General features: G+C 67.4%; 3 protein-coding genes and 1 long non-coding RNA gene across 24 annotated transcripts in view; 2 read left to right on the top strand and 2 right to left on the bottom strand.

Annotated features, from left to right (window-relative positions):
* The window catches only part of MGRN1 (mahogunin ring finger 1), a 64,670-nt gene extending 49,136 nt beyond the window's left edge, over positions 1–15,534 (top strand). For 2 of the 8 annotated variants that reach the window (XM_071211414.1, XM_071211413.1), the window contains exons 10-18: positions 326–485; positions 3,502–3,611; positions 5,740–5,805; positions 7,368–7,594; positions 8,581–8,704; positions 9,076–9,121; positions 9,970–10,068; positions 12,147–12,191; positions 14,222–15,534. In XM_071211414.1, coding sequence (XP_071067515.1) covers positions 326–485; positions 3,502–3,611; positions 5,740–5,805; positions 7,368–7,594; positions 8,581–8,704; positions 9,076–9,121; positions 9,970–10,068; positions 12,147–12,187 — 873 coding nt within the window. In that variant the 3' untranslated portion in view covers positions 12,188–12,191; positions 14,222–15,534. The remainder of the gene's footprint in view (positions 1–325; positions 486–3,501; positions 3,612–5,739; positions 5,806–7,367; positions 7,595–8,580; positions 8,705–9,075; positions 9,122–9,969; positions 10,069–12,146; positions 12,192–14,221) is intronic. The other 6 variants (XM_071211416.1, XM_071211415.1, XM_004452191.4 and 3 more) reach the window with 3 other exon arrangements.
* LOC139437421 (uncharacterized) lies at positions 8,698–14,224 on the bottom strand. Its single transcript, XR_011647229.1, has 3 exons — positions 12,388–14,224; positions 9,505–9,634; positions 8,698–9,071 (listed from the first exon to the last, which is right to left on the bottom strand). It is a non-coding gene; the product is annotated as an uncharacterized lncRNA (long non-coding RNA).
* Positions 15,535–18,168: 2,634 nt separating the features above from the next.
* On the top strand, positions 18,169–20,278 carry NUDT16L1 (nudix hydrolase 16 like 1). 4 transcript variants are annotated; one of them, XM_071211411.1, is made up of 3 exons: positions 18,169–18,362; positions 18,461–18,715; positions 19,432–20,278. In XM_071211411.1, exons 1-3 carry the CDS (start codon positions 18,210–18,212, stop codon positions 19,651–19,653), a joined length of 630 nt encoding a protein of 209 aa, XP_071067512.1. In that variant the 5' UTR covers positions 18,169–18,209; the 3' UTR covers positions 19,654–20,278. The 4 variants fall into 4 exon arrangements, with proteins under 4 accessions (XP_071067512.1, XP_071067511.1, XP_058142533.1 ...); XM_071211410.1 differs by having other exon boundaries at positions 18,461–18,785; XM_058286550.2 differs by having other exon boundaries at positions 18,455–18,715.
* Positions 20,279–21,640: 1,362 nt separating this feature from the next.
* The window catches only part of ANKS3 (ankyrin repeat and sterile alpha motif domain containing 3), a 57,407-nt gene continuing 54,301 nt past the window's right edge, over positions 21,641–24,746 (bottom strand). For 6 of the 11 annotated variants that reach the window (XM_058286542.2, XM_058286541.2, XM_058286540.2 and 3 more), the window contains 3 exons: positions 24,616–24,740; positions 23,426–24,143; positions 22,935–23,154 (listed from right to left, as the gene is read on the bottom strand). In XM_058286542.2, coding sequence (XP_058142525.1) covers positions 23,071–23,154; positions 23,426–24,143; positions 24,616–24,740 — 927 coding nt within the window. In that variant the 3' untranslated portion in view covers positions 22,935–23,070. Of the gene's footprint in view, positions 22,005–22,100; positions 22,192–22,461; positions 22,546–22,577; positions 23,155–23,425; positions 24,144–24,615; positions 24,741–24,746 lie in introns of those variants that run through there. The other 5 variants (XM_058286543.2, XR_009183092.2, XM_071211408.1 and 2 more) reach the window with 5 other exon arrangements.

Below are 24,746 nucleotides of genomic sequence, written 5' to 3'. Positions count from 1 at the left end.
AGAGGCTGCGTCCACAGGACGCCATGCCCAGCGCTTTGCCCGTGGCTGTCTGGTCCTCCGCACACCCCACCCCATTCTACAGAGCAGGAGGCCGAGGCTCAGACAGGTGCACGGCCGCACGTGTCACCCAGGAAGCAAGTCACAGGGCTGGGCTGACCCCCAGGCTCGTCTCACCCTAGAGCTCACGCTCCCCCCCATGCCGCACCCCGTTTCCCTCCTACCCGACTCGGGAGCTGTGGGTACACTTGTGGGGTGGGGGCTCGGCCCTGTCCTTGGCCTCAGGCCCTCTGCCTGCCCCCGGCCCACCTCTGCCCTTGTCCTGCAGCCCCCAGACGACGAGAACGGCGACAACAGCAGTGAGTGTGTGGTGTGCCTGTCGGACCTGCGTGACACGCTCATCCTGCCCTGCCGCCACCTGTGCCTCTGCAATTCCTGCGCCGACACGCTGCGCTACCAGGCCAACAACTGCCCCATCTGCCGGCTGCGTGAGTGCCCGCTTGCCCACGTGTGGCTCTCCCAGTCAGGGTCAGCGCAGGCCAAGGGGAGGTTTCTGGAGACTAGCGACGGGCCACACCGTAGCGGCCCCAGGCCAGAGGGCGGCACAGAGCCGTGGGTTCCGTGTTGGCTAAGAAAGAGCCTGTCCTCCCTCCATCCAGGCCGCGGCCGCCTGCGATGGTGACGCGCAGGGCGTGATGCCGACACGACACCAGTGGCACGTGGTATAGTCCACTCCAGGGAAACCAGGCTTGTCAGTACAGCGGCCGTGGAAGAAAGCCGCCAGGCAGATGTTACTACCCATGGGGTTTGAACTGGGCAGAAATTCATCAGTGAATCAGTCTTTATTTAAAAGCTGACCTGGAAAAGAATTTACTTTGATCCCAAATTAAAGTAAAACTGAAGATGGAAAAACGGGCTGGGTGGAAAATGGCTCTAGGAATCCCGTTTGGTTTCACGGGGTATTCCAGAAATGCTGTCAGTGAAAAGTTATTAAGTTGGGCATAACTGTGAGTAAAATAAGTGTCTTCAGATGGAGTCAAAACATCCACTGGTCAAGACGAGCACCAGGCTGGGGGGCCATGGTCTTGGGTCCCCTGAGTTGTCCCTACCCTGTTGAGGCAGGGGATGGGTTGCCCTGGAGGGCTGCAGGCCCCACCTTCCATCTCGGAAACATTCATTTTGGCTTAGCAGGTAAATGATTGCTTTTCAAAAAGGCCTCCTGCTGCTTCACACCCGGGGTGCAGATCAGCACCCAGGAGCTGGCCAGAGACACTGAGGCCGCGTCTTGGCCCCAAGCCAGGACGTGGAGCTGCCCATGGGGCCCACTGCGCTGGGGTGCAGGGGTCCTGCCCGTGGGGCTTGCTGCGCTGGGGTGGAGGGATCCTCCCCGTGGGGCCCCTGCCTGCCCGCGGTTAAGCAGCCAGCTGGGCAGAGGTGGGCTTGAGCTGGGCAGTGGCCCGGAGCTTGTGCTCTCGACCCCACGGCCGGGAGCAGTGACCGTTCTTCAGGGACTAGAGTGCAGCTGGGCATGGGAGACGAGGAGGGTGAGGTCGTCTGTCTCGGGGTTCTGGAGCCTGGCGGGGGGAAGCCCCTGCTGAGGAGGGAGGGCTGGGGGCTGCGGCTGCAAGGCTGGGCGGGCAGTTCACCGTCCTGGCCTGCGGGGTTTCAGCTCAAGGAGGGGACCGCACGGGGGGCCACTCTCCCACATTCCACCTGGAAACGGGGCCGAAGCACCAGGGAGCGTCTGCAGATGGGGGCGGGTGCCTGGGTGAAGGTTCTCTCGTGCGCCCCGAGAGCAGGCAGGGCAGGAGGGGCTGGGCCTGCGGTGACAGGGGTAGCAGCGGCGGTGGAGCGCGCTGGGCGGGAGCTGGGCTGGCGCACTCGGGTCTTCAGGTCTCCCCTGTGGGATCTCAGGACCCTGCACCCCTCTTGTTTGCTCCTTCCCGTGCCCTTTAAGCACCAAGTTCCCCCGGAGCCCCGCTGCCCGGGGCTGCACCAGCACGGGCCCGCGAGCTCAGCCGGCGACCGGGGAGCCCCACGCTCTAGCCGAGCCCTGCCCGCCCGGCCCAGAGCCCTAGGGTCCCTGACGGGCCAGAGGGGGGCCCTGGAGTGATAGTCCTTGGTCCTGAGGCCACTCTGTATGTCGGCTGGAGACCCACAGCCCCCTGTGGGCCTGGAGTGAGGGCTTCTGTGGGCCTCGGCTTCCTGCCTGCAGCCCTGCTGCTCCCCTGTGCCTCCTGCTGCTGGTGGGTTCAGACCGGAGGGGACGGGCTCCCCCGGCCGGCGGCTGGTGTCAGACGTAGGCCTGCCCCGCTGCAGGGAGGCCTGGCCCAGAGGCCCCGCCTGGTGCTGGAGCAGGCAGGGAGCAGTGCACAGCTATCCCTGCCCCACCGGCCTGCGCCCTGGGGGGGAGCAGCGCCAAGGGAGGGAGGGGAGCCTGGCCCATCAGGACTCGGTGCAGTAAGGAAACCCCGGGCCTGGGACTGAGAAACAATGGGCGTGGCTGGGGACAGTCCCTGGAGGGGTCCAGATGGGGGCATTGCAGGGGAGGAGTCGGGCCCTGCCCCGAGAGCAGGGGGCATGGGGAGCAGAGCGGGAGCGTGGCCCCCACTGCTGGCCGAGCTCGGGGACCTCCAGTGTGGAAGGAGTGCGGTGTGGGGCCGGCAGCCTTGCCTGGAACCTTCCACGGGGCCTGGGGCCGGCCTCCAAGGCGGTGCCTCGCCTGCATCATGGGGCCAGGGCCCACCGGAACCTGGGTGCGCTAGGGTCAAAGGTCGGGGAGTCCTGGGGGAAGGAAGGCCCTGCGGTGCTGCCCGTGGGGCGAGCTCTGCCCGCACGGATGCAGGTTCTTGCGTCTCCTCTCCCTCTGTGGCTGATGCCGTCTGCAGCCTTTGTGTGTGTGGCCGTGCGGCTCCACCTGCAGCATGTCTACGGGCAGCCCCAGGTCCTCGGGTGTTTCTGTAACGTGGTTTTACACAGCGGCCCAGCGGGCTGCTTCCGGTAGCAGGAGGGGCGTGGTGAGACGACTGTGTGCCACGGCGTCGTTACCCCCCAGCTCCCGCGGGCGAGTGTCGGTGCTCTGCGGCGCACGTGGCGGTCGGTGGTGTCCACCCGCCCCGTCGGTCCTCTCCTTCCACGCGTTCCTAGGACTTGCTGGCCTCAGGCGCGCCCGCCCGAGGTCTCGACGGGTTGGCAGAGGTGGGGTGGCCGTGGCCGTCACCCTTGGGTTACGGTTCTGTGGGTCCTGCAGGTGTGAGGCCGCGGATGCCCCTTCCCCTGCGCTCTGAGAAACTGCCCACAAGTCTCCACCGGGTCAGCGTGGCAGCTGCCCCCCTCCCGAGCCCCCGTCATTTTGTTGAGACTTTATCCTGCCTGGGACTTGGGGGACAGGTGACTTTCCCAGGAAGTCTGCTGCGGGAGGATGGGCAGTGTCCCCAGAGCCTGCAGGGCCTTGGCGGGGAATGGCTGCCCTTGCCCAGCCTGAGCCCGTCCCTTCTGCCGCAGCTTTCCGGGCCCTTCTGCAGATCCGAGCCGTGCGGAAGAAGCCAGGAGCCCTGTCCCCCATCTCCTTCAGCCCCGCCCTGGCCCAGAGCATGGACCACGACGAGCACGCGGTAAGTGCTTCCCGACTTGTGGGGGGCAGCAGTGGGGAGAGGAGGGAGCCCACCCACCGCAGGCCCTGCCAGGCACCCAGATGCCGCCGCGGGGGACCAGGGCTGCCTCTGCGTCAGGACGGTGTCCGGTTCCCGGGGAAGGGTTGGTCCGGAGGCCTGCGTGGCGGCGGCCGTGGCGGCGTGGCCAGGCAGGGGCTGATGTGCTCGGCCGCCCCAGCCCCCGCTCCGGCTCCTGGGCCTCTGCACTCTGGTCTGGCAAATGGGAGGTGCGGCCACAGGGATGCCCGTGAGGCCTAATGGAGTGAGCCTTGCCGCCCAGCAAGTGCCAGCGCCCCCCAGCAGACCTGCCTCTGGCAAGGGGCCCTCGGTCAGGGGCAGCTGAGCTCGAGCCGCTGTGTTTCTCCCCATCGCTCCCCCGTGCTGGTCCGTCAGGGGGCTCTGGTTGCTAATAACGACACACACCCTTTTTCCTGGTGCAGAGGGCGGCTGTCACGCTCTCCTCCTGTGCCTCCACCCACCTGTCCCTGCCCGGGTGGACCGGGGGGACCTCAGCGGGGGCAGGTTTGTCCCACCTGAACCCTCACAGGGATGTTCCTGGCTTCGGGCAAACAAAGGTGGTCCAGCTCTGGCTTTAGGGACCCAAAGAGAGCCCTGCAGCAGCGGGGAGAGACGCGATGGAGGCGGGGGCTGGAGGGGGAGCAAGGGCCGGCCCAGTGGCGTGGGCAAGGGGCAGGGCCGGGCGGGTCCTCCTGGCGCCACCCGGCTGCGTGCGTGGTCAGCAGCTTGTGCCACCTGGCTGCATGTGTGGTCAGCAGGCGAGTGTTTCCTTGGCCAGGGCACGAGCTCGCTGGGACCCAGCCATTGCCAAGGGCCCAGGCCCCTGGAAAACTCAGCACCTCCGCGTGGGTAAGTCCCCACGACGAGGACCCTGCCTTGCGTGGGTCCCCGTGAGAACCTGTACGTCGGGGCCCTGGGCTGGGCCCGCGCACGTACGGTGGCAGAAGCGACGGTGCAGCCTGCGGTGCTCCTCACCGGGCCTGCGCTTAGACGTCCGCAACTTCCTCAGCCGGGATTTCTGGGTCCCCTAAAACCAAGGCTGCGGCCTCGACGCTGGAGCAGGGGCCAGGGCGTGGTACCCCTCTGGCGGGAGGGCCCCCCTCCACCAGGCCGCCCCGCCCACATATGCGCCCCGTTGGCCGCCTGGCCGTTCACGTTGGGTGTGATCTCCATGCTGCCCACCCCTGGCAGCCGCCACGTGTCGGGGAGTCTTAGCTCAGGACGCGCAGCGCTGCCGGCCGCTGACCATGCCGCCTTTCGCCCTTGCCCGGCCCCCTTTCTGGCCTGGTGGCCGAGCTCAGGCCGTTTCCTCCCAGGCTTGGGGCCAGCAGGCGGCCGGGCTCATGCTCCCTTCTGGGTCGGGAGTGGCAGCCAGGCGGCGCTTGAGGGACCTAGGCCGTGCCGGCCGCGATGTTCTGCAGGAGGCCCACAGCCTCCAGGGCGCCGCTGCCAGCCCCTTGGGAGGGCCGACGCGGCAAACACGCGGGTCCGCGGGTCTGCGCCCCTTCCCCGGGCGGGCGGGTGATTCCCACGTAGAGCCACGTGGGCACACGTTGGGGACCGCCCACAGGAAGTCCCTAGCGGTCCCTACGGAATAGCCCTTGCAGTTAGACACTGGCAATACACCCATGTGGCAGAGCCGAGCCTGGCTGAGACACCCGGGCGCCGGGCAAGGGGTTGGGTGGGTGGCCCAGTGCGTTGCCCAGTCCAGTGCACCCTGACCTGTAGGTGGGGCCCTTGGGGGGTGCCCGCCTCCTGGGAGGACCTGCCCCTCCAGGAGACCAGATCATGGGGTGCTCCACTGGGCAAGGGAGGGGGCTCCGCCAGGCAGGGGAGGGCGCGCCACCATCATGGGGGCTCCGCCGGGCAGGGGAGGGGGCTCCGCCCTCCAGGAACCCCAGCCCAGGCCCCAAGTCGGCGCCTGGCGTTCGCCGCTCCTCGTGTGCTTGTGTGCAGAGGCTCTGGGCCACGGCCCACCTGGGGACAGCGAACCGGGAGACCCTGCTGAGCCCGCTCTGGCACTTAGGCAGGGTGGTGATAGTTGTACAACGTCTGGTTTTTATTTTGACAGTGTCCCTTTAAAAAATCAAAGTCGCACCCCGCCTCCCTGGCCAGCAAGAAACCTAAAAGGGAAACAGTAAGTGTGTCCGCCCCGATTTCGCCCCCTGCCCTGATGGTTCAGCCAGTGACAGGTGTGGGCAGTGGCTTCCGCCCCAGGCCGCTCGTCTGGCTTCCAGGCCTGTCCAGCTCTTCTCCCCAGCCCGGGGCCTTGCCCGCAGGGGCGTGCTGGCCGAGGGGCCGTGGGCAGCCGGGTCCCGCCGCGGCCTCGCGCACTGCCTCCTCTCGCCTGCTTCGCCACGCAGCCCTCTGTTCTCTTGCTGGCGTGGAGCGAATGTCGGAGCTGGACGGGGCGGCCGCCCTCTTGGCAAAGGCGCCCCTCGTGCCTCAGCAACTCCGTCCTCCTGCCTCCCCTCAATGCTGGGGCCTGCCGTTCTCTCGCTGTCCCTGTCCCTGCGGAGGCGTGTGGCAGGCGGGCCCAGCCCAGGAGGCCGGATCGAGCCAGAGGCCCCTCGGGTGCCGGAGAGGGGCAGGCGCTCGAGAGGCGACCCGAGCCTGCTGTTTTCCCTTCTGGAGGGGCAGAGGGGCTCGGGGTAGTTACTTACTTTTAAACCGAGGTCAGGTGAGGGCGCAGACCTGCGCGGGGCAGGCGAGGTCTGTAAGGCGCCCGGGCCCATTGGTGCTCTCTGAGGGTGGCCAGGCCCCCGCAGTCCCCGTGGCTTCCCGGGAGGCAGCTCCCCGCCCTCCAGGTGGCTGGTCAGGCGGGCGGGGGCACGTAGGGCGCTCCCGCGAGCCTGCTGCCCCTTGGAAGGTGGTGGCTGCCCACCCCACCTGGTCCCGGCGCTTGCACCACACCCTTGGACGGCCCCCGCAGTGCCCCTGCCGCTCTTGACCAGTCCTCCCCATCCCTGGGCCTCCCTCCGTCCCGTCATCTTTAGCCACGAAGCGCGACGTGGTCTGACTGGGTCCGCTCCCAAGCAGGGGGTAAAGGCAGTGGCACGTCCAGGCCCGTGAGGGCCCCTGGAGCTGGGCCGGGCGCCTGCGTTGGACGCCCCGGGGGCCGCCCCTCTCGTCCGGAGCCCACGCGCCTCCGGCAGACCCCCCTCTCCTGGCATGGCTTTGCTCTTCGCCTGCTCCCGAGCTCTCTGCCACTAACCCCTCTCACTGCCTCCTCCCTGCCCAGGCAGGCCGGCGAGCCGGGGGGGGAGGCGGGGGGCCAAGGCCGCCATGGGGGCAGCCCTGCTGCGAGCCCCTCACGCTCCTCGTCCTGGGCGCCGGCGCCGGCCCGTGGGTGTCGGGTGCGGTCGGTGTGAGCAGGAGCGAGGCACCTCACCTCTTAGCCTCGTGCGGGCAGGGGCCGGAGCACGTGAGCTGCTGCCTCTCTGCACCTGGGGTCCATCGCAGCCGGCTGAGGGGCCCCTGGACAGGGCCGTCCTCAGGGCTGCTCGGGAGTTCTTGGCAACTCTTCTGAGGGAGGCGGGACTTGAAGGTGGAGGGGACAGGTGGTCGGGAAGGGGTCGGGGAGTAGGGCGCCGGCGGGCTGCAAGCCCAGGGCCTGGGGCCGAGTCCCTGGGCAGCGCGCAGTGGGCAGCGGGCAGGGAGCCCGGGCAGCCAGCCCTCCTACCTGCCTTGTCCCCGCAGAGCTCCGACAGCATCCCGCCAGGCTACGAGCCCATCTCCCTGCTCGAGGCGCTCAATGGCCTCCGGGCCATCTCCCCGGCCATCCCTTCAGCCCCGCTTTACGAGGAAATCACCTACTCAGGGGTCTCGGATGGCCTGTCCCAGGCCAGCTGTCCCCTTGCTGGGATTGACCGAGTCATGGAAAGCAGCCATCAGAAGGGCAAGCCCCGGAGCAAGTCTCCCGACAGGTGAGTCCAGCCGCCTGGCCCTTCACACCTGCCATTCACGGGAGCTGGAGGGTGTGTGCCAAGCGTAAAACAGGAGGATCTGTGGCTTCAGGTGGTTTTATAACACGTTTTAGTCTGTGGCTTGCCAGGACTCACAAGGCCTAGTAGCAAGCTACGTGCACAGCTAAAGTTTATTTTAGCAAAAACGGTAGGAAAAAGACCCACCCTGAGAAGCGCCTGCTGCCCCTCCTCCTCCCCGGCTGTGCGGAAGGGCCCCTCCTCTCAGCACCCAAGGACCCCACAGGGGGCTGCTCACACAGGCAGCCTAGCCGTGGCCGCCGAGAGCCGGGCCGTGGCAGTGGGAGCAGGTGCCGCTGCCGCCTGTGATGTCCGTGCACAGCCGCTCCAGGGGCCAGGCCGGCGTGGCCGCCAAGCCACCCGCACCGCCATGCACCAGGACCCGGCGTAGGGCCGCCGCGGGTCCCTCGCAGACCGGCGGGGGTGGGCAGGCAGCCCTGCCGCGCTGGCTCTGTGCTCGCACGTGCATCTCTTTTTAATCGAAACGTCTAAGGAAGGCACGTGCTCTTTAGAACCACCCAGAACCCCTGTGATTTACACACGGGGCAAAACAGCCCCGAAAGGACCAAAGGGAAACGGGACCCTCTCCTGCCACTTCCCACAACCCCATCCTACCCTAAGGAGAGGCCAGTTTGTTTTCTCTTTCCCGGGAGAAAAAACCAGGCTGTGGAGATCGGCGCCAGGACGGGCCTGGGCTTGGCCTTTCTGTCCTCACGGGCCTGAGCTGCCTGTTCCTGCCGCCGGCCCCTGGGTGGGTTCCAGGCGTTGCTGCCCCAATGGGCACCTCGGCCCCCAGGCCCTGGCGCACATTGGTGGGTCCCCCTGGGAGAGTCCAGCAGGGGAGCAGCTGGCCCCAGCGTGGCTTCGGCAGCTCTGGTGCTTCTTGTCCGGTTGTCGTCCACCCCCACCCTCTCTGTCTCTGTCCCCAGCACCCTGCGGTCCCCATCGTCCCCCATCCACGAAGAGGATGAGGAGAAGCTCTCCGAGGACTCGGCCACTCCTGCTCCGCTGAGCGGCGCGGAGCTGGCACCACCAGAAAGCAGCCTCCCAGAGGTGAGGCTCCGGAGGGCAGGCGCCCCACGCTGCCCCTCCCCTGCCCTGGCCGCTGTACCAGGGCCTCCTGCTGGCCCCGGAAGTGCCACTTCCCGTGCCAGCGCTTCCCAGTCCTCGCAGACCTTCCCCTGGCCTGCACGCACAGTGGCCGTGGCCTGCCCCGAGCCTCGTCACCTCATCCGTAGAGGCGCTGCCTCCTCGCCTGGTTGCGAAGGTTGCGTGAGATGCTGTGGGAAGCCCAGCACGCAGGAAGTGCCACTGGGACCACTCCCCTGGCCGCCGCCGCCTCTTCTCGGGCAAGCCGTGCATCCGGCCCTCGGCACCAGTCGTGGGTCCAGAGCTCCAGGCGGCCTTTTCTCTTTTGTTTCTAGAGTTTTGTAACAGAAGAGGGTGACGAGGTGTCATCGCTCAAGCAAGGTGAGACTTGAGCTTCCGAGGTCTGCTCGAGCGTACCCCCAGCACCCCCCAGCGCTCAGCCCTCAGTGCCCTCTGCGGCCTCGCCAGCGCCTTGGCAGCGACTCCGTCTCGTGCCGCAGCGCCTCTGCGTGCGGTCTGGCAGGGCTCCGGGTTGCCGCCAGCCCCCCGTGGCGGCCACCCAGCTTCGCCTCGGCCTCTCCCCCCAGAGCACGGTTGTGCTGTCCTGCCAGCCCTGGAGGCTCTCGGGGCTCCCGTCAGGACCCTGGGCCTTGGGCAGACGGACACTGGGTCCTCTGCAAGTCCCCGCCTCCCGTGGAGGACAGCGGATCCTGTGCCCTGGGCACAGCCGCCAGGAGGGTCCTCGCTTTTTAGCTTTTGCTTACAAACGGCCTCTGGGAGCCGGGCCTCACGGTGCTTGCTCTGGGCTGGGTGAACACCTGCCCCGCGCCTTGCCAGCGCCCGGGCTGCAGATCCGCGTCGGGGCGGGGGTGGGGGGCTGCCGTGCTTGCACGTCTGGAAGGAAGGATAAGCAAGGGGCAGTTAACGTGTCGCCATAAGTTTTCTTTTAACCTGGGCACGTGGTTCTCTTATAACAAAAAACAAAAGCCCCGCGGCGTGGGGGAAAGAGGGAGGGATGGAAGGAGGAAAGAAAAAAGGAGGTGGCGGCCTTCGGGGTCCCTGGGGAGCACAGGGCGTCAGGGTGGGATCTGGGGCTCGAGCTCAGGGCCCCAGGCCTGGTTGCTGCAGCGCCCCCAGCGAGGAGGCAGACTCCTGGGCCCCTCAGGGAGGGCCCTGCCCAGCCCGGCCCCTCCGTGCGCCGCCCCTGACCTCGCACTTCCCCGCCACAGCGAGCCGCGCGCCGTCCATTGAGAATGTTCTGCAGGACAGCAGCCCTGAGCTCCGCCGCCCTGGCCAGCCGGGCCCGCCCGCCGACGTCTACCTGCCAGGTAACAGCACCCACTCCCTCGCCCTGTGGGGCTGGGGACGCCCCGCCCAGGGCTGGTGGCGCCAGGCTCCGTTCCTGGCTGTGGGCCCCGACTGGCTGAGGGGACCGTGGCGGGAGGAGCTGGCCGCTGCGGGCCTGGGTGCCTCTCTCCCCACCTGGTCCCACGGGCCCCGCCCACGGCAGGGCCAGGCCCTGGCAAGTCCAGCCTGGGCCGCGGGCCCCCCTCCCTGGAGCCAGCTCCACTCGGGAAGGGGAGGCGCTTTGCCCAGGCCCTTCCATCTCCTGCCCCAGGCCTGACGGGTCACCTGCCAAGGGCAGGTGCTGTCCCAGGGGCTGACTGGATCCGCAGGTGCCAGGGAAAGCCTTCAGACCTGGACATGGCTCTGGAAGACAGGCAGGGGTGCCGGGCGCCACGAAGCCCCGGAGCAGCAGGGACCGCAGGGAGCGGTGGCCCCTCTCCCCTCCCCACAGCCGGCCTCCTGGCCCTCGCCCTCGCCAGGTTCAGACTTGAAGTTCTGGGCCCCGAAGAGGGGTGTAGGCATGGGGGGCTTTCACGGCCCCTGTGCCAGGCACCTGCGAGGACAGCCTGGTGTTCTGGAACCAGCTTCAGAGATGGACCCGCAGAAGCAGCAGCTAGGGGCGCCCAGCACCCCACGTGGCCAGGGTGGCCCCCTCGCTGCAGTTGGTCCCCCGGGGTTGCCCAGGAGCCGGGCCTGCCCCTGGTCACAACGGCCCTCTGGGCCTCGTGCTGGTTTGCGGCAGCACGGCCTGTGCCAAGGGGCAGCCTACTGGTGGGCGGCAGAGGGCAGGCGGTGGGCTTGGCTTTCCCGTGCCGGGGCTGTCCAGGGGGCAGGCCCTGCGCAGAGGCTGCTGTGAGGTCGGCGTTTCACGCAGCGGGGCAGGCCAGGAAGGCCTGGCGGGCGGCAGGCGGGCAGCGGGGCTGCGGCCTCCCGGAGCCCGGGCCTGTGCCCTCTGCCCCTGGGCACCTCCCTGCACTCTGGCCCCTTCTGGGGGCTCGCAGACATGGCCAGGACACGCCCTGGGTGAGGTCTCAGAGGGGAGAGGAAGGGCCGGAATCCGCAACTGCGAGCGCCATGGGGCTCGGGGCTCCCCGCTCCCCCTTGCCGTTGAGGAGTTAGGGGTTCAGGGTGTGGCACAGGTGGAGGAAGACGGTGGAAAGGAGAGTGAGCTACCCCAGCCTCCCACGCCTCGCTGCCCCTGGCTCTGCTGCACAAGGCCCCCCTGCCGGCCTCAGCCCTGAGCACCCGCATTCGCCGGAGGCACCGCTGGCTAGAGTAGCGCTCTGGGGAGAGACGGGTCACGTCCCTCGCGTGTGCACGGCCTTCACACATGCATGTATGTGTGCCAGCCATTGGGTGTGTGTTTGCATGTGCACACGGCTGTGCTTACACGTCTGCGGCCCTTGTGCAAGTCTTCGTGTGTGTGGCTGGTGCACTGACGTGTGCGCAGCCCTCGTGCGTGCTTGTTCTCAGTGCCACCCTGAGGCCCACCTACAAACTTCTGTGGACGGGAGCACACAGGTGTCCTCGTTCTTTTCACAACGGCACGGTTGTCCCTTGACGGACGCAGCATGTTTTGGTGACCTTCCGTGTCCCGTCGAGGGAGAAGCCCGCTCCGGCAAACGTGTAGAGCGGCAGCGCATCCTGTCAGCTCCACCCTGTCTCTAGGACAGCGCCTCGCCCCGCCCAGCACCCTGGCTGGTCCCCACCCGAGGACACGGCCTCCGGGGCCTCCCTGGGCACACGGCCTCCATGGGCACAGGCTCGTCCCTGCTCTTGGCTGCCGGCAGCTGTGGCGGGCAGGTGGGAAGCTACAACAGCCCGGCGTTCTAGGCATTTAAAATGTGGCCCAGGTGCGCCGTGTTCCAGGAAGGCTGTGTGCCAGCACGTGCTGGCTCTTTGCTCCTCTGGGCCAGCAGAACACTATGAACGGGCCAAGGCGCTTTGCCTCCCGACGGCCCCTCCCCGGCCTCTCCTAAGGTCAGCCAGTTGCCATGGAATGTGCTAGGCTCTCGCTTTGCTAACTGAGCTTCCGTCTGTCTCCCTCCTCTCTGCGCAGCCCTGGGTCCTGACTCCTGCTCTATTGGTATAGAGGAGTAAGCTGGTACGTGACCTCCTTTCCTACGCATTTCGGGGGGCAGGGGAGGTCCTTGGCAGCAGATGGAGAGAGGAGCCTGCTTCCTGCTCCGCCCCCCATGGCGGTCTCTGATTTCTCACAGAGCTAGATTCAGGGTGCAGAGGTCTCCAGAAGCCGCTCACCCCCTTACCCCAAAAGCCGATCCTGGGACTCCTGGCCATACCTGGGTTTTGGAGCCGGAGGTTTGCCCACCAGGGCTAGACAGACCAGTCGGGAGCTTTCAGGGTCCCAGCAGTGGTGATGTAGCTCAGGTGTGCACGAGCCCCCGTTCCCAGTGGGAGACGGTGACTGCAAGGCCCCTGGCAGCCTCCCAGCAGCAGGGGACCCCCAGGAGGAGACGGGCCCCCGACTCTGGGGTTGTCACCAACGCTGGAAGAGAAGTGTTGGGAGGCTCAGCCAGCTAGTGAAGTGTGTCCTTCCTCCTGTTGCTTTAGAAATCCCCAGGGGATGTAACGTGCCCCACGCTGGGAGGGGTGCAGCCCCAGGCCACCTGCCCCCAAGCCAGGCCCTATGCGGCCCAGCCTGTCCTTGTCCTCGGAGGCCCGGCCCAGACGGTGTCCCCTCCCAAGCTGGCTCTGGGGACCCTCCTCCCTGTCAGCCCGGCCTCCGTGACATGGCCGCTGTCTTGTGCTGGCACATGGTCCTCCTGGGGTCCCTGATCACATTCGCTGCCCAGCGTTTCTGCCATAAACCCTGCCCTCATGCTGCTGCCTTGCCTCACTCTGCCCCCTGCCTCTGGAACCTTCCAGAATACCAGAGCACTCTGAAATAAGCCTGCTGGGAGGCCAGGGAGGCCGACGCCCCACCTGTCACGGAGGTGCCCTCCACCTCCTGAGCCAAGTGGCTGTTTAATGAAAAGCCTCTCCAAGAGTGTCTCCAAACAATGGGCAGATCTGCCTGGGACCCTCCTTTCTTCCAGAAGGTTCCCGGTGCACTAACTACTGGGAAATCTGGTGATGAGAGCCAGGCCTGTGGAGCAGGCGTGGAGTGCCTCTCCTTGGTGGCCTTGCCCTCCTGGGGCCACATGTGAGCCTTGAGCTGCGGCACTTATGCCCTGCTTAGCTTGGCAACTTGGAACAGCCTTGGGTGTTCCTGTCTTCACTCCATTTGGTGCCTGGGGTTGGTGCCAACACACACCTTTCTGTCTTCCTGCAATCTTTCTTGACAAAACCTGTCACTCTATTGAAATAGGACCCAAAGTTCTCAGAAAATCGGCCACAGCTCCCACCTCGTGGGTGGTTGAGTTTTGGAACAGAAGTAGGAAATGCAGGGAAAACCCACCTGCAGAGGATGGTGTCTCGCCCGCATGCTGAGGGCTTGCCGGGTCCCTGCACAGAGCCACAGCCCCCAAAGGAAAGGCCCCTTGGCTGGGGGCAGAGCAGCTCCCGGTACCAGGGAGCTCCTGGCTGGGTGTGAGCAGAAGATGCTGCAGAGGAGGGCACGGCCCCATCTGCACCTGCCGGGGCAGCCCTGGGCACGGTCCTGGAGGGCACAGCCCCATCTGCGCCTGCCAGGGCAGCCCTGAGCAGGGGTCTGGAGGGCACGGCCCCGTCTGCGCCTGCCCGGGCAGCCCTGGGCAGGGGCCTGGAGGGCACGGCCCCGTCTGCACCTGCCTGGGCAGCCCTGGCCAGGGGCCTGGGCCCTTAGGTTGGCTTCCTTTGGCACTGTCCTAGGCATTGCCCAAGTCCACCTGAGTCCTGAGGGAGAGCCCTGTTGGGACAGTGGCTGGCCAGGGCCCGGGAGTCCCCAAGGGGCTGGCAGCCAGTGGCCCCACAGCCCTGTCCCCAGCTGTGCCCGCTGGCGAACTGTGTGGGGAGGGAGGGAGGGAGCGTGCCCTGCGGGCCCAGCCAAGGACCCATTTCCGCAGCAGCCGTGCTGGAAGCTGCTGAGTGCCGGGGGCCCCTTGGGCTCACGGCCGGCAGGCACGCACGCGGGGCTGGCGGTGGACGAGCAGGTGAGCCTGCCGGCCCTAACCCTGCTCCTTCTGCTTCCTGCAGGATGCTCCACCACCCTGGAGACGCCCCACGGCCTCGGCCCCCCAGGCACCCCCCGGCCCATGCTGGGCAGCCTCAGCCCAGACCCCGGGGCTGCTGAGCTGACCCCACTCTGAGTGCCAGGCCTGGCTGCAGCTGGAGCCCCCAGCCCCCGCCTGCACCCAAGGGCCCGTGGCTCCGAGGGGCTGGGGCGACCCCTGGTCAAAGAGCACAGTGGACTGTCCCCTCTGACCCCGCCCTTTTTCTACGGTCGATATATTTGTAAATGGTACAAGATGAAGGACAGCAACGTGTTATCCCGTGTGCCGGTGCCCCGTTGGCGGCTGGCCCTCGGGAGAGCCGCAGGCCCTGCCCATTGTTCCCGTGCGGGCTTCACCCCACCCCAGCCACAGGAGGCCCCGTAGCTCAGCCCTGGCAGACGGTGGCGTGCCGTCCTCACAGGCGCCGTGGGGGCCTGTTGCTGGGGTCGGGGAGGGACGCAGGTCTGGGTCTCATCAGTGAGGCAGGCGGTGCCTGGCCCGGCATGTCCGCCTTACTGGTGCGCCCCTCGGCCCCCCGTGTGGCCCGTGCTGCTGCCTCCCTGCCTCTCAGGCCCTGGGGTGCAGCCACCACCTCCCGAGGCCCTCCCTGCAGCCTCCCGGGCCTTCTGGGCTGCCAGGCTGGGGTCTGACCACAGGGCAGAGGGCTTCTGATGGCCTCTGCACCTTTCCTCCAAGCTCTGGCACCTTCTCAGGGGCCCAGTTCTGCTCCAAGTTGTCAGAGGCGCCTGTGGCCGAGAGGCTGCTGTTCGGCCAGTGGCGCTGCCGTCCCCTTTCCCCCACGGGGAGGCAGTGGCAGCCATGGGTCCCTGCTGGCACCTAGCAGGTCTTGCACATTGCTGGGCCCCCAGCCCCGGCTTCCCTGGGCTCGTGGTGGTCTAGCCCCCACTTTGTCAGCCCTCGGGGGGCAGCTGGCGGCTGGGCACGGCTGTTCCTTCAGGTTGAGCCTGAGAGTGGAACTGCTTGGTCACACACGGCTCACTGCACCCCAGGGTAACCCGCCCCGCTGCCACACAGGCTCGTGCTGGCATCACTCCCACCTGTACACGCAGGCTCTCGTGCACACGCACAGGTGTGCTCACAAGCACACACCTGCGTGCAGGCTGGTTGTGCCCTCCCAGCACCCCCACCCCTGACCTGGCACCAGGACTTGGTCTGACGGACAGGGCAGGTTTGCCCGCCTCAGGTGGACTCGTGCTACAATTTGATGTACTCTGATTGGCTCGACTTTTGTCCGTTTTTACTGTATATTTATAGTAATAAAATCATGCAGCAATACCTGTCTGTTCTCCATGTCCATGCACAGCCCACACCCCGTTCCAGACACCCTCACCCAGTGCACCTGCTGGCTGCTGGCAGGGCCGTCGCAGTGCGCTTGGTGGCCTTGGTCCCCTCTCGTGTAAGGTGGCAGTGGCAACGCAGATGTCCAGGCAGGGCGACGTGAAGCCAGGCGCTAAGTGGCCCGTAGCTGAGACCGGTGACGGGTGTACAAGCGGCCAGTCGCCGGCACGATGCAGTGTGGGCGCCTGAGCTGGGTGTTCTCGTCTTTGCTGGTTCTGACTGGAGCAGGGCCTCCATGTGGGCCGGGAGCTGCTCTAATCCACGGCCGCGTCGTGGGTCCTCACCTCAGTCCACGGCCACATTGGGGATTCTCGTCCCGGTCTGTGTCCCTGATTGGGTCCCTAGCCAGGTACGCAGCAGCTGCTGTGCTGGCAGAGGGCACGACAGCCAAGGCCGCGCCCCCAGGAGCTGACCTTTCAGTCAGCGAGACACTGAGCAGGTGCCTCTTGAGGTTTGGCTCCTGTTAGGAGGAAGGTAAATGGGGGTGACGGGCTAGGGTCACCAGGTGATGGGGTGCCCAGGGCTTCTCTGAGGAGCTGGTGTCACCTCACGTGCTGCACGGCAGCATGGAGCAGCGGGTGCCCAGGCCCAGGAGCCAGCGTCAGTGGACCAGGAAGAGGCTCAGGGTTGTGAGTGAAGGGGGAGACCGCAGGCCCTCCAGGGGCAGTGGGGCCTCGAGATTTGTGTAAGGACAACTGGTCCATGGGCGGCTTTGAGAGGGGAGTCACCCCTCAGGCTGTCAGGGCGGGGAATGGATTGGAGGGGGCACAGGTGGCTGGCAGGTGGGGCTTCAAGGCTGGCACCTGCCCTGGCACCCTACCCAGGCCTCAGTCGCTGTGTGCCCCCAGGGGGTCCCCTGCTGGCCTGCAGCCTCCCCTGGGGCTTCTGGGGGCTTGCCCTGTGCCTTTCTTTGCAGTCCCAGCACTGCAACACCCAGGAGGATGGAGAATAGAACGCGAGTCCTTGAGGCTGCCAGCCCCGTCCCGGGAGAAGCCAGCCACCCACAGCTCTGTGGCTCTGTCAGACTTGCCTGGGCCTGGCACGGTCCCAATGGGCAGGGGGGTCTTGGATGGGCTGACATGAAGCCCCTCTGCACCTCCCCTAACAGACCCAGCCTTTCCTTCATGTCTGGGGTGGGGTGGGGAAGCCTAGAGGGTCCCCCTCCTTGCCTTCGCTGACCTCCCTTCACACACACACCCCTGGACTCGAGCAGACGGCTGCAGCAGGGCGAGGGCTCCTCTTCAGGTCTTTATTCCCCATGCCTCCTGACAAACCAGGACGCTTGCCAGTCCTCTGCCCCTCTTGCTGGTCCTCTGCCCCTCTCCATCAGTCAGGGCAGGCTTCCCTGTGCCACGAGGCTTGGACTGACTCATGGCCCACCCGGGGCTGTGTCCAGTGGCCCCAACCCTGGGCACCCATCCTCTGAGGGCAGGGGTGTTTTCATTCTGGGCATCCATGCCCCCTGTGGGGAGGAAAGTAGATGTCAGGGCCAGCAGCTGGGGAAGTGAGTGACACCATCCTGGTCCCTTGGATGGGTGTCGTCAATGCCCGAGCCCAGAGACTGCCTTCTCCAAGTGGAACACGTGGTGAGTAGCTCAGGTTGTCCCTGTTTCCAGTTGTGGACACTGGGGTGGCATCCTGACGCTGCCAACTGCCGGGTTCCTTCAGGCACGTGGCCCCCGCCCCCCAGTATAAACGGGGGACACCACTCCCCCAGGCGTCCCTGAACGCGGGGCCTCACCTGGCCTGCAGGATGCTTCCAGGGGCAGGGAGGGTGCAGCCCGTGGATGTCTTTCATTTTTTCACTGTGGTAACGTTTATACACAGTGTTTCCCACTTCAACCACTCCCCAGCGTGCACCCCAACTGTTAGCTACAGTCACAAGGTGGTGCGGCGGTCCCCACCTCCGCCTGGCGCTTAGCTTCCTGCTCCAGTGGGCCCCGGGCAGGAGCGGCCACCACGCGCCCGCACCGCTATGCCTTGGGGGCAGTCAGGGCCTCGCCAGCCCTGTTCTCCCCGCTCTTTCGGAGTCAGGCTGCCCGCCGCTGGCCGTGAGCTTGCCCGAGTTACCTGCGCGCACGGCAGGTGCGGGCGCCCGGCAGTGGGCTGCTGCGCGCGGCAGGGGTACGTGGCCCCTGCCGGGCTCGGCCACGCAGCGAGGGGTGCGTCAGGCTCGCAAGGCCAGGGTAGAGGTTGGGGTGGTGGGAGCCCCGAGACCCAGTCCAGGCCGCAGCAGCGCCCCGGAAGGCCCCCACTTCCTCCACACGCCGGTCTCGGAAGTTCGCGCTCCGCTCCCGCCGGTCTCGAGGCGGACGTCGCCTCTCGGGAACCGTAGTTTTTCGGTGCGCGTGCGCGCGGCGCGGCTCCTGGGCGGTGGCTTGCGCGTCCCGCCCTCCCGCGCACCGCTCCTCCTGATTGGCTCTGTTCCCGACGCGCGTCGGCGACGGGCGGGGCGGGGCCCGCGGGCGCAGCTGTTCGCGGATTGGCGAGGCGGGGCGGAGGCGCGGCGGAGGCGGGCCCGCGGATTGGCGGGGCGGAACGGGGGCGGGGCGGGGGCGGGCCTGCGCATGCACTTAAGGGCCCGGCGCCCGGTTGCGGAGGGCGGCGGCAAGATGTCGACGGCGGCGGTTCCGGAGCTGAAGCAGATCAGCCGGGTGGAGGCGATGCGCCTGGGGCCGGGCTGGAGCCACTCGTGCCACGCCATGCTCTACGCGGCCAACCCCGGGCAGCTCTTCGGCCGCATCCCCATGCGCTTCTCGGTGCTGGTGAGGACGGGGCCGGGCGGGGCCGGGGGCTGCGCTCCGACCTCGCCGCCGCGGGCGCCCCCGGCCCGCCCTGACCCGCGCTCCCCCGCCAGATGCAGATGCGCTTCGACGGGCTGCTGGGCTTCCCCGGGGGCTTCGTGGACCGGCGCTTCTGGTCGCTGGAGGACGGACTGAACCGGGTGCTGGGCCTGGGCCTGGGCTGCCTGCGCCTCACCGAGGCCGACTACCTGAGCTCGCACCTGACCGAGGGCCCGCACCGCGTCGTGGCGCACCTGTACGCGCGGCAGCTGACGCTGGAGCAGCTGCACGCCGTGGAGATCAGCGCGGTGCACTCGCGCGACCACGGCCTGGAGGTGGGGCCGCCGCCCGGGCCCCGCCCCCCGCCCCGGGGTTTGGCTCTGGCCCCGCGGAAGGCACCGATGGGTAACACGCCCCCCTGAGGGTCCCCTGGCCGGGCTGGTGGGGTGTCGCTGTCCCCAGGAGCGGGGCAGGGAGAGGGGCTTGGGGTCGGGAGGCCGGGAGAGAAGGGACGGGGACTGGGCCGCCCTCAGGGCTGTGTTACATCTGCCTTGCTGCCTGCCATTGCCAATCCTGGGAGTGGGGAGTGGGCGCGGGTGTGTGGGGGGATCTTCGTGGGGGGACGGTCGGGAGCGAAGGGGGGGGGTGTTTGCCTGGGGAGATGGGAAACTGAAGCGTGAGGGGCGGTGGGCTGGCGGGCTGGGAGGGAAGTTGGGGGCTCCCGGGAGGTGCTTGGGGATCTGTGGGCTTTAGGGATTGGAAGGGCTGGATGCAACACTGGGAGTGTTGGGGGTTCATCAGGTGCAAGGGGGGAGCATGGGGTGCGGGCTGGGAGGGGTATGGGCGAGGAGAGGAGGAGCACGGGGTTGGCCTTGAAACCTGCTTGCCGAGGAGGGCTGGGGGGAGCTGGCTGGCACCTGCCTCACCAGGCCCTGCCCGGGGTGCCCAGTATGTCCTTGGCAAAACTAGCTGCTTTTCCCCTGGCCCCAGATCCCGCAGGGCGTGCCCTGTGGGCAGGGGCCCGGTTTGACCTGGCCTCCTCTCCTTGCAGGTGCTGGGGCTTGTGAGGGTGCCGCTGTACACCCAGAAGGACCGCGTTGGAGGCTTCCCCAACTTCCTCAGCAACGCCTTCATCAGCACCGCCAAGTACCAGCTCCTGTTTGCCCTCAAGGTGCTCAACATGATGCCCGAGGAGAAGCTGGCGGAGGCCTTGGCCGCTGCCACGGAGAAGCAGAAGAAGGCCCTGGAGAAGCTGCTTCCAGCTTCTTCCTGAGGGCACCCCTGGGCCAGCTCTGCCTGCCACCCACCCCCTGGCCCTCTGTGCCCGTGGGCTGAGGCTCAAGCCCGGTACCCCATGGAAGTATCTCCTAGCCTGTTTGTACCCCCCTTCTGACACCTGGGGCCAGTGGGCATCATTGGCAGTGCCGGGCTGGCTGGCACCCAGCCCACCATGGTCTCAGGGCGGGAGCTGGGTGGCCTGGCTCTCCAGTTTGGGATGTCCTCCCTGCCCCACCCTCCTGTGCCGGTCCCTGGCAGCGCAGGCTGCGTGCCCAGGGGCGGCGGCTTTCCCCGCTGGGCTTGCGCACACCTCGGGGCCTTCAGAAGGTGCTTCGCTCCCACGAGGATGCCCCTGGCGGCGTGGTGGACTCATCCCCGCATCCTCCCGCAAGCCGGCCTGCCCAGAGCCGGGTGGGGGGGCAGGCAGTTGTCCTGTTAATTTTGGTGGCTGTTGGATTCACTTGGTTAGGTGTTTCTTCCACGGGGTATAGACTGGGTGAGGCTTTAAAGTGGCTTCACCCCACGGTGGGCTCAGTCCCAGAGGACAGTCAGGGCCATGGGGCCCAGCTGCGTGTGGAGTTGTTGAGGGAAAAGAAAAATAAAGCAGGCTGGCAGCCGCACTGTGTGTTCTTTGGTCCTGGAGGCCCAGGGCTGGCCTCGGGAGGTGGTCCCAGGATACTTGGGCGGGTGCAGCTTCCTCTACCTGGGTGGTGGGCACCAGGCTCAAAAGAGGGGCTCTGGGTCCCCAGGTGTGGGGGTCCAGTGGCGTGGCTCAGGCCAGGGCTGTCTGTCCGCTGCAGCTACCACTGCCCTCCAGGCCACCAGCCTGGTTGGGTGGCTTCTCTGTGCCCTTCCTCCCTGCAGCCTGCTCCAGGGGCCAGCCTGCGGGCACCGGTGTGGAGGCAGAGCCCGGTGCTGGGGGCAAGAGCCCCGTGGCTGTGTCCGTGGCTTGGGAAGAGCCGGAACCTCCCACAGCCAGGGCCCAGCCGGGGTCATCTCACTCGAGCCACCTCAGGCATGGGTGAAAGGGCCACAAGGGTGAGGGAGGGTGCCGAGCAGTGGAACCCCTGGGGCTCCTGGGCACAGGCTTGGGGCTGGTTCTGAGCGCAGCGCCCTCTAACGTGGGTGACAGAGCTGGCAGGGGATGCCTGGGCCCCAGTCAGTGTCTACTGCTGCCGTGAACCAGAACTCAGCCCCTGGCCGGCTGGGGACAAAGACTTGGGTGGTCCACGCCCAGGTCCCAGGGTGTAACCTCTGGGCCCACCCTGCGAGCTCATATGCTAATGAGACAGCAGGGCGGGGCCAGCCACACCTGCAGCCTTGGGGAGGGGCGGGGGCTGTGGAGCGGGCTTGGTCCTCTCTACACAGAGACCCGATTCGAACTTGGGGATTCGAACTTGGGCCGCTGGGAGCCAGGCGCAGCTTGTGTGTGAGAAAATAGAAATTCACCATTGCTGAGCTGGGGAGGGGCAGACATGATCCCGCTCCACGTGGAGGGCACGACGCTTCGCCTCGTCCGGCTCTCTTGGCTCGTGTCCTTTTATTAAAACAAAACCGATCAGGTAGCGCGCTGCCCGGTGAGTTCTGTGAGTGGCTCCAGTGAGGTTACTGATGCTGAGGGCGGCGGGAGCCCCTGAGTTTGTAGGTCCTGGGCGTGTGGGCGGCCAGGGCCCTGAACTTGCACGTGGTGCCTGCAGGATAGTGATCAAGGACACCCTGACCCTGTGGGTTGGGGAGCTAGAACTGGGTTGAGCGGAGTTGTTGGAGGAAGTGGGTGTAGCTCAGTGGTTGAGCGCCTGCTTCCCACACGGGGTCCCGGGTTTGACCCCCAGTACCTCCTAAAACAAGAACAAAGGAAAAACCCAACTCTGACAGGGAGTGGATGTAGCTCAGTGGTTGAGTGCCTGCTTCCCGTGTCTGAGGTCCTGGGTTCAGTATCCGGTACCTTCAAAACAAAGGAAGCTGCAGGAAGCTGTCAAAGCTTTTCGTATCTCTATACCGGCTTATCTTAAACTTTATTTTCCAGCAAATGACATCAGCTGCCCAGGCGCCCTGGTCCTCACCAAGAGGCCACGCCGGCACCTGCAGGGTGTGGGGCTCTCTCCTCTCCAGGCCCCACCTGGTCTGGGCCAGGCTGCCCAGAGCCACGGGCTGGCCACTGGGTTCTGAGCGAGGCCGCGTCCTGCTGCCGCCCTCGCTGCCTGGCCGGGCCGCAGTCCCGTCCTGCCTCTGCCGCTGCTCCGTGAGCCCGATCCTCTGCCCAGGGGCCTGCAGCCGCCCGCTCGCTGCCCTCGTCGTCTCCCCAGTACATAACTTCAGGGTGGATCGATCACCCAACGTCAGGTTCTGGGAAGGCAGAGGGAAGGTTCTGAGAAGGGCAAGGGAGGCTGAAGGGCCCCTGGGGCTCCCGGCCCCAGCTGCAGGCTCCGGGCTGACGCTCACCGCCCCTCCGGCTACGGCTCCCGCCAGCTCTGCCGCCCGGTCAGTGCACACAGCTTCTCCAGGCTCTGGGTCATTGAGCTCAGGGCTTGCCCTGTGGACGGGAGCGCGGTCACGGCTGTGCGCGGGGGCTGGTGGGAGGCTGCCCCAGGTGTCTGAGCACACAGGGCAAGGTTCCCCCAGGGCCTGTGTCCCCCCACTCCCTCGAGGTGACCTGCCAGAGGGAACCCTAGTAGAGCAAGTCCAGCCAGCCTTCCCGGGGAAGGGGTCCCTCTGCCTCCCTCCAAAACTATGGGCGCTCCGCTCACCCACTGGTCCGGGTGGGGGTGGGGCAAGGACCACTCGCCGCTGGCTGGAGACTCACCCATCTCTCGGACCCGGTCCTCCAGGGCCCCTGACAGCTCGGGGAGAGTCATGGCCTGCAAAGAGGCTTGCCAGGCTTTGGGGTCTGCGGAGCACAGGGCTGGGTTGGTCTGGGTCCGCATCCTGAGCGTGGCCACCTGGGAGCCCTGGAGGTCGGCTCCTCCCACCCCAGACCGAGCAGAGGCTGGCAGCCTGTGGGCGCACTTGGGCTTCCACGTCACCTGTCGTGCCCTCCCCCTGCTGGGCACCCATGCCTGGGAAGACGTGTCCCACCCAAGTGTGCTTCCTCAGGGCTTGATGACCAAAGGCCAGCGGCCACTCAGGGCGAGCCCCAGGAGAGCTGGACGGACCCAAGCCGCGGGGTCCCTTGGGTGGGCCCGCCTGGCCCAGCTGTTAGCTCCTTGTCCCTGGGGCTCCTGGCCAGACCCAGCCTCCGGCGGCCTGGGGGACAAGGCGGCCCCACCACAGTAGCCCTGTGCGTGGCCCTGGCCTGCGGTGCCTCTGCCGTCTGGGAGCTGGCGGGCAGCCGGGGCCTGCTGGTGACGAGGAAGGCGGGCCTGGGGCCTCCCCGTCCCCCCACGGCTGCGCGGAGACTGGGGCGCTGCTCTCCTTACCAGCTGGGGGTGGGACTGGGGCCACCCCGCCTCGGGGCTCGTCGTGCCTCGTGCGGGCTGCCAGCTCGGCTTGACAGGCTCTGGGGGACACGAGGCCGAGTGGGGTGAGGGAGAGGCCCGGGCAGGCGTTCCTGCCCGCCCGCCCTGCCGCTGCCCCGAGCACGGCTGCCGTCAGGGCAGGTGCCTGTGGCCGGGAACCTGCCCTCACGGCAGCTCCCGCAGTGCTCCTACAGGAAGAGAGGGGGTGCCACGGGAGGAAGCCGTGACCCAGGGCGGGGGTCCCGCCGAGGCCCACAGCGTGGCTGAGCAAACGGAGGCCCCTCTGGGGACGGCGAGGGGCCGCGCACTCACCGCAGCTGGTCCAGCACGAGCGCCGCGTCCCGGGCCAGGGCCCAGGCCTCCTGCAGCTGGGTGCGGCTGTCCCCGCCGGCGCCGTCCTGCTCCTGCTCCAGGAGGCAGCTCTCCACCACGGCCCGCAGCGCCCGCTCCTGGGACACCAGGCCCCGCAGGGCCTCCACCTCCTCGCTGCGCTACAGGGCCAGGGGGGGCTGCGAGCCAGGCCTGCGCCCTCCCCCCGGGGCTGTGAGCCGTCTGTCCTGGCTGGCGCACTGGCTGTCCCCTGGCGCTTGGCAGTCCACACGGAGCCGGGGCTGCACCCTCTGGTCCTGTCTGCATGCTGTGCCATCTCCTTCCTCTCCTCTGACCTCCCACCCCCAGTGTCCCCATCTGTCCAAGCTCCTCCCCGGTGCGGGGAGCGCTGCGGGGGGGAGCTCTCTGGGCTCTGGGAAGGGTGGAAGGCGCGCTCCTTCTCTTGCTCCATCCGCTCCTCCCCGCCCCGTCTGTCTGTCTGTCTCCAGGCTGGGGCCCTTTCCTCCTGTGCCTCTCGCTGTCCCCGGGGCTCTGCCAGGCGCTCCTGCCCCCACTCACCCTGTGCAGCTGGATGGCGAGCTCCTGCATCTCAGCCTCCAGCCGGTCAGCGTAGGCCAGCTCGAGGGCGTCACTGGGGGGGCGGGCGCTGCTGTGCCAGCGGGCGATGGCCGACGTCATCTTCCTCTTGGGCCCAAACAGCCTGCAGGGGCGGGTCAGAGCCGGGAGCTGCTATGCACCTGCACGGGCGTGACGACCACACCAAGACCACCCCTGGGAAGCGCCCAGCTTGACGGGAGGTGGCCCGCGGGGTCCTGGGGCAAGTGGCCAGAAGCCGAGCTGTAAGAGATGGGGCAGCCCGGCCGTGCCTGCCTCCCACACCTGGCCCTTCCCAGCCCGCTGGCGACTTCCATGGAAAGGAGGGCACTGCCAGTCGCACCCGGCAGTGGGCAACGACAGCCGCGGCCAAGGCCACGGCCTCCAGCCACCCTCCGGATCCAGACCTGAGTGCAGCCAGTCGGGCCACTTCGGGGACCTGGGGCCCGGCCCTTGATGCCAGCTGGATGTGGCTGCAGGAGCGCAGAGCGGAAGCTGCTTCTAGACGGGCCAGCTCCCCGCATCCTCGCTGGGGCCCTGGACGAGCGGGGTGACGGCTGCAGGGGCCCGGGACTCACGTGATGCCGATTTCCTTGAGGTCGCTCTCGGTGAGGGTCAGGAAGATGCGGAGGTCGACGTCCTGCTCCTCGAACACCTGCAGGTACTTCAGGCAGCCGATCTGCTCCAGCAGCGTGGCGAGGTCCTATAG

The sequence above is a fragment of the Dasypus novemcinctus genome, chromosome 23, assembly GCF_030445035.2.
Source record: "Dasypus novemcinctus isolate mDasNov1 chromosome 23, mDasNov1.1.hap2, whole genome shotgun sequence".
Taxonomy (NCBI): domain Eukaryota; kingdom Metazoa; phylum Chordata; class Mammalia; order Cingulata; family Dasypodidae; genus Dasypus; species Dasypus novemcinctus.
This window is presented reverse-complemented; position numbering and strand designations above follow the sequence as displayed.

Excerpts from the sequence above, each read along its gene's own strand:
- NUDT16L1 (XM_058286549.2), top strand. The coding sequence starts at position 18,210 with ATGTCGACGGCGGCGGTTCCGGAGCTGAAGCAGATCAGCCGGGTGGAG. Across the intron at positions 18,363-18,454 it reads CCATGCGCTTCTCGGTGCTG|ATGCAGATGCGCTTCGACGG; the intron begins GTGAGGACGGGG and ends CTCCCCCGCCAG. Across the intron at positions 18,786-19,431 it reads CCCGCGGAAGGCACCGATGG|GTGCTGGGGCTTGTGAGGGT; the intron begins GTAACACGCCCC and ends CTCTCCTTGCAG.